We start from the raw sequence: 7,073 nt of genomic DNA, 5'->3' as shown, positions 1-7,073 counted from the left end.
TCTGAAAGCTCAAGCCTTGATGTTTCAGGGCATCCTTTCACTGGTCCCCAATGTTTACTGATTTCCTTACAGAGAATGAGAGGCCTACTACTCCTGCTGCCATGGCTTCTGCATCATGAACAGTGAGAACCCCCTTCACACCCTGGTTGCTCTCATCACATAGGAAGGTGTAAGTCACAAACAATCTCCCACAGCAGTTTAGAATTATGATTCATAAAATGGTTATTTCTTTTAAGGGGCACACCTTACAGATTGCCATGCCAGACAACAGCCCTCTGCAGGATGAGGAGAGGAGCCTAGTAGCTGGATGTGGAGATGGATGCAAGAGACCAAGCTGAAGGCAGTTGCTCCATTTTGAAAGAGAGAGACACCACACCCCAATGGCCTTTATCTCAGTTGCTATAGCCTGAAGGAGCAAAAAGAGCTCCTGCAACACAATATTTGGTCATAGCAGCAAAATTTACCAGCATGTAACAAAAACCTATTTTAGTTTATTTTTTCATGCTTTCAGGTACATGGCAGAGACAGGATCTGCTTCATGCATTTGTGTGACCAATGATTTCCCTTTAAGAAAAAACCCACAATCGCTCGCAACAACATCATCAGCATTCAACAACATGTCCATGATTTCTTTGCTTTGCCTTTGATTGAGCGGTAAATCATGCTGCTAGTTAATCTGTGCAAGCAACGTGAATTTCTCTGTAAATATATAGACAGAATTGACAGGTATCTTAAAAATGTCAGGGGGTCACTCTGCAATGGAGTGGGTTAATCATCACCATGTGACAGTGACATATTTAAGATCTCTCCTTTGTCTTTTAATCTCAGAATTGTCAAGATGTTATGTTTTTGTGCAGACTTCTCAGGGTTTTCTCCCATTCATGGTTTCCATGGATGTTTGCTAGTTACGCTTACATGTCTTTTGTCAGAATCTGTCAGTTTTGCCATGCACTCTCAGCTCCACAACTTCTCCTGCCCTAAGATTCTAGTTCCAGGCATTTTAGACATCTTGTGACTGTTGCACGAGAGTCTCATGTTCCGCCTAAATGATTTGGAATGTTATTTAGCCTGAGTTTTAACTTCCATCCCTGAGTTCATTGACTTTCCTTGACCATCTTTCTTGGGCCACTGAGCTGAACTACTAGGGGTTTGCTCCAGTTACTTCTCCATGCTGAGACAGCCTACACTCTCAGTACTACTGTGATAGTGTTTCTGTAGCAAGTATTCTTCTCTAGATAAGAAGAAATTTCAATATTATAATCCATCTGCTGTTATTGTGTCTTAAACACACAAACACACCCCCATAAGTTAATGCACACACACTGTTGATATCTCAACTTAGGGTGCCGTTCTGGGGTTAGTAAGAGGCTTCTCTCTAGAGGGGTTCCCAGAAAGCCATGGCGTGACACCAATGAAGACCTTGGGCAGGTGAGGTGTGTGTGCCTGCACTCTGCCATGTCCCTAGGCACTACGGGTGCTTTGTCCCATAATCAGACTGATGACTATCTTGAATATCACCATAGAACTGTTGTATGGAACAGGATGGAGATAAAGACAGGGACCCACATCAGAAAATTAGACTGAGCTACCAAGCTCCAGTTGAAGAGCTGAAGGGGAGAGAATAAGAGCAAAGAACTAAGGAATACAAGGGCTTGGTCCACCCACTGAGACACTGTGTCTGAGCTAATGGGAGATCAACAAAACCAGCTATGCTGGGACTGACAGAGCATGGGATCAAAGTGGAAGCATTGAATGTGGCTGACAATTGGGCAGAAGGAGAACCCAATGATAATGGCACTGGGATTTGTCTGTACTGCATATACAGGCTTTAATCGATCATATTATATGTAGATGCATACCTTCCTCAATCTGGATGGAAGGGGGGCAAGGGCTTCCCACAGGTCAAGGTACCCTGCCCTCTGTTAGGACTGGATTGGGAGTGGAGAGGATTGTTGGTTGCGTGAGTAGTTAGAGGGAGGAGAAAAGGAAGTGGAAATTTGAAATTTATTATTTATGAAGGAAGAAAAAATCAATAGAAGATAACCAATGGAGAGATGGGATCTTAGAAAAAAACATTCATGTGATTTGTTGACTCAGACACCACAGACTTTTTCAGAAGATAAGATACAGGGATTGAGTTGCTTGGGCAATAGTGTGACTTGAGTAATTGGGAAGATGAGTGGGGGCTTATTTTGGGTCCCCTGGTGGCTGTATACAGCTTTTGAGGAGCTGAATGCTGGATGTTTCTGTGGGTATATAGGGAAGTAACAAGATTGTGAGGGGATTTCTGTCATAAGTAGAGCCTTGGTGATGTCACAAAGCCTTGGTTCGTTGGGTAGCAACTCTGTTCCACTCAAAGCACTAGTCTTCCATGAAGGTGGGTTTATTATCCTCACAGTGCCTGAGGAGGACAGTTCAGCTCCTGGTCTCCACAACTGTTCAACACGCTTTTTGCACCTGAACATTTCCGGAAGATGGAATCTGGAGAGGTAGGACATTTTCTTTTCGTAAATATGTTTCCAAAGTAACTAAGACCTATGTAGTACAAAAATGTTTTCCTTCAACTGTCCTGCGGGTCCACCATTTCTGTTGTTACCAGCTCCTATATTTGATAGCTGTGGGGATGGTGAATGCCACCTATTCTTCCCACTTTATCTTTGCTAACAATATCAAATTCATCAATCCACTAAAATGGCAAAGCTCCTCTTTGTCCATAGGTGTTTTAAAAGATACTAATTATTTCTCAATGGCTGCTGTTGCCCAGAATAATGAGTCTTTCAAGTTGAAATGGGTCTCACAGTACTCACTTCCACAATGAAGACACAGAATGGCTTTATGTAACATACCTGGGTCTGGATCAGGAGACCCAATACAGAGAGCCAGTGGACTGGAGTGCCATGACTTGGGCAGGCTGTCTTGTTTGAGCCCCCTACCTATTAGCTTGATCTCGAAGGAGACGTGTGGATGTCCTTCAAATTCTTTTTTATCTGTTCAGATTTTTCTTACTCGTTTCAGGGATAGGCATACCTTCTCCTCTCATTGACTTAGTCAGTCAGAAAGTAGGTTTCTCAGCAGACGTCATTTGCCTTTGGGCAGCAGGAATGTGTCTCTGAGATTGATATACTGAGCTGTAGAGAAAAATTTGCAAATTTTCCTATTTATTTCTTAAGAGAAAATTACAGTTAGGTATGCAAACCTGTTGATCAATATCTTTGTCTCCTGCACCACAGTTCTTCCAGAAAAGAGCCTTGACCTCATAGCCTCCCCTTGTTATCCTTGCAGGCAGTCATGGTTGAGGCCACGACTTTGTTTCTGAATTAAACAGAAGGAAAGTTCTTTCAACCTAGAGAGTGGGCAGCTATGAAGCCCAAGCACAGAAAGATAGCCAAGAAACAGGGGACCAGGAGGTCAGTGACCTATCTCAGTAAGTCTACAGCCATGATGAAGATGCCTCTTAGTATGAGATGCATGCCACCTGTCCAGAAGAGGAATGGGTCATCTCTCCAGAAGCAAAAACTGAGTGGGCCTTTTGAGGCCCTGGAGAATATTGTCGGCCGCAGAATTTCTCACGGCTGGAAGGAAGCCAATGATCCAGTCACCCAGTGGAAAGCCATCATCCTAGATCAACTGCCAACAAATCTCTCTCTCTATTTGTTGAAGTATGATGGGATAGATTGTGTCTATGGATTGGAGCTTCACAGTGATTTAAGGATTTTAAAGCTTAAGTTCCTGCCTAACAACGTACCATTTCCTCAGGAGACAGACACTCATCTCTCAAACACCATAGTTGGCAGAGCAGTGAAACATACATTTGAGGGCACAAATGGCTCTAAGGATGACTGGAAGGGGATTGTCCTAGAGGAGGTGCCAATCATGAAGACCTGGTTCTATATTACCTACAAGAAAGATCCGGTCTTGTACATTTACCACCTCCTGGTTGACTACCTTGAAGGCAATCTCCACATCATGCCAGCTCTATGGAAGAGTGTACTGGGGTAGTCCAAGATGAGGTGCATATTATGGAGACCTGTTTCTACATTACCGACAAGAAATATCCAGTTGTGTACCTTTACCACCATCTAGATGACTACATTGAAAGCAACCTCCACATTATGCCAGGATGTCCTCCAATAGGGGTGAATTTGGAATTAGGCAGGGATTCCTTGGCAGGCAAAAGCGTGCAGCACAACGAAAAAGATGGAACCCAAAAGATAGGTAAAATTATTTACCAAGTTCCCACCAAACCTTCCATGCATTTCATCAAGTTTGATAATGACTTCCATATCTATGTCTATGATTTGATGAAGATCTGTTAAAGAGAAATTCACAAATTTTGGGGGTGAGACTTAAAACTGTGTTTGGGGAACTCTTTTTTTCAAAAATACCTCAGGTCTTCTATTAATCCTGGTATCTTTCCCAATGGAATTTTTTTTTGCTCTAATAATACAATTTGTGAAGGTGTTATGTTGTTTGGTCAATGATGGAGTTTCTGGTGGATGGGACATCACAGAAAGACAGGCCTCAAAACAAAACAGGATTTATGGTCTTTTCCCCTTAGAGAGGGAATGACGAAAGGAGATGCAGTGTGTGGAAGAGGACAAGATGGCTGTTTAGGAAACAGAGGAGAGTGGCCATAATATGTAGGATCTCAGAGAGGGATAATGCGTGAGGGAAAAGCATGTCATATGTCAGGCTACACTCTCAGTACTATTATGACTCTGTTTCTGTAGCAAATATTCTGCTAAAGAAAAGAAATTTCAATATTACAATCCCTCTATTTTTATTGTTATTTAAACACATATACACACACACAATTTAATGCTCACCAACTGATGAGAGCTCAACTTAGGGGGCCATTCTGTGGTTGGTAAGAGTCTTATATTTAGCGGTGTTCCCATAAGGCCATGGGGTTACTCCAACTAGGACCTTGGGTTGGTGAGGAGAGGGTGCCTGCAGTGTACCATGTCCCTAGGCACTAAGACTGCCTTGTCCCATAATCCGACTGATGACTATATTCAATATCATCACAAATTTTTGTTTGGCAAATGATGGATATAAAGACAGTGATCCATATCAGAAAACTAGACTGAGTGTTCAAGCTCCTGTTGAAGAGAAGAAGGGGGGAGAATATGAGCAAAGAAGTAAGGAATATAAGGCTAAGTCCATCTTCTGAGACACTCTGCCTGAGCTATTTGGAGCTCAACAGAACCAGCTGTGCTGGGACTGACAGAGCATGGGATCAAAGTGGAAGATCTAAATGTGGCTAACAATTGGGGCAGATTGAAAACCCAATGATAATCGCACTGGGATTTGTCTCTACTTCTCATACAGGCTTTATGTGATCCTAATATGTGTGAATGCCTACCTTCATCAATCTGCATTGAGGGGGACTACGGTTGTCCCGACTAACGAATCTTTTATTTTGCAGTGGGTCTCACAGAACTCACTTCTTTAAAAAACACACAGAATGACTTTATGTAATATCCTGAGTCTCAATGAGAGGACAAAATACATCCAGTCAGTGGACTGGAGTGCCATGACCTTGGGCAGGTTTTCTTGGATTCAACCACCTAACTATTAGCTCAATGTTGAAGGACAGGCATAGCTGTCCTGCAAATGCTTTTCTATCTGTTCAGATTTTTCTTACTCATTTTGGAGATAGGCATACCTTCTCTTTTCATTGACTCAGTCAGTCAGGAAGTAGGTTTCTCAGCAGAGAACAAAATACATACATCCTTCCCTTCTTATGCTTGCTTGAACTCATAATGGAGACAACGAATTTGTTTCTGACTTAAACAGAAGAGTTTTTTCAACCTAGAGAGTGGGCAGGTAAGAAGCTCAAGCACAGAAAGATAGCCAAAAGACAGCGGACCACTAGTGAACCTGATAGAAGGGATAGAAGGAAGTACTCTACAACATATGGGCACAGGAGAACACTTCCTAAATAAAAACCCAGCAGCACAGACATTAATGGCAACTTTGAATAAATGGGACCTCCTGGAACTGATAAGCTTCTGTAAAGCAGAGTACACTGTCACTAAGACTAAAAGGCAAACAACTGACTGGAAGAAGATTTTTACCAACCCCTCAACAGACAAAGGTCTGATCTCCAAAATATATAAAGAACTCAAGAAACTCAATGTTAAAATACTAATTAACCCAATTAAAATTGGAGTACTGAACTGAACAGAGAATTTCAACAGAAGAAGTTCAATGGACAAAAGACACTTAAAGTCAGGCTCAACTTCCTTAACAATAAAGGGAAATGCAAATCAAGACAACTTTGAGATATCATCTTACACCTGTCAGAATGGCAAAAATAAAAGACACCAATGATAGCCTTTCCTGGAAAATTGTGGAGAAAGGGGTATACTCATCCATTGCTTTTGGGAATTCAATATGTGCAACCATTTTGAAAAGTAGTGCTTCTGGTTCTGAGGAAATTTTGGATCATCATATCATTTGCTCCAGCAGTACCACTCTTGAGAATATACCCAAGAGATGCTGTATCATAAAACAAAAGTATATGCTCAACTCTGTTCATCGCAGCATTTTTTGTTATAGCCAGCACCTGGAAACAACCTAGATGCCTACCAATGGAAGAATGAATGAAGAAAGTATGGAATATATACATGTTAGAGCACTACTTAGGAGTAAAAATAAAACAATGACTTTTTGAATTTTGCATGCAAATGGATGGAAATATAAAACACTATCCTGAGTGAGTTAAGCCAGACCCAAAAAGAGGAACATGGGATGTACTCACTCATATTTGTTTTCTAGTCATAATTAAAGGACATTGATCCTATAATTCATGATCCTAGAGAAGCTAAATAAGCAGGTGAACCTAAAGAAACACATATAGGCATCCTCCTGAATATTAGCCTTCATTAGGCGATGAAATAAGACAGAGACAGAACCCACATTGGAGCACTGAACTGAAATTTCAAGGTCCAAATCAGGAGCAAAAGAGAAAAGAGCACGAGCAAGGAACTCAGGACCGCGAGGGGTGTACCCACACACTGATGCAATGGGGATGGTCTATCAGAATCTCAGCAAGTCCAGCTGGCATG

General features: G+C 41.8%; 1 protein-coding gene across 1 annotated transcript; it reads left to right on the top strand.

The window, feature by feature from the left end:
* The first annotated feature begins 3,360 nt into the window (after positions 1–3,360).
* On the top strand, positions 3,361–4,316 carry LOC130869139 (spindlin-2-like). Its single transcript, XM_057761202.1, has 2 exons — positions 3,361–3,963; positions 4,110–4,316. Exons 1-2 carry the CDS (start codon positions 3,361–3,363, stop codon positions 4,314–4,316), a joined length of 810 nt encoding a protein of 269 aa, XP_057617185.1.
* Positions 4,317–7,073: the final 2,757 nt, after the last annotated feature.

The sequence above is a fragment of the Chionomys nivalis genome, unplaced genomic scaffold (assembly GCF_950005125.1).
Source record: "Chionomys nivalis unplaced genomic scaffold, mChiNiv1.1 scaffold_28, whole genome shotgun sequence".
Classification (NCBI taxonomy): domain Eukaryota; kingdom Metazoa; phylum Chordata; class Mammalia; order Rodentia; family Cricetidae; genus Chionomys; species Chionomys nivalis.
The sequence above is the reverse complement of the archived record's forward strand: the minus strand, read 5'-3'. Positions and strand labels throughout refer to the sequence as shown.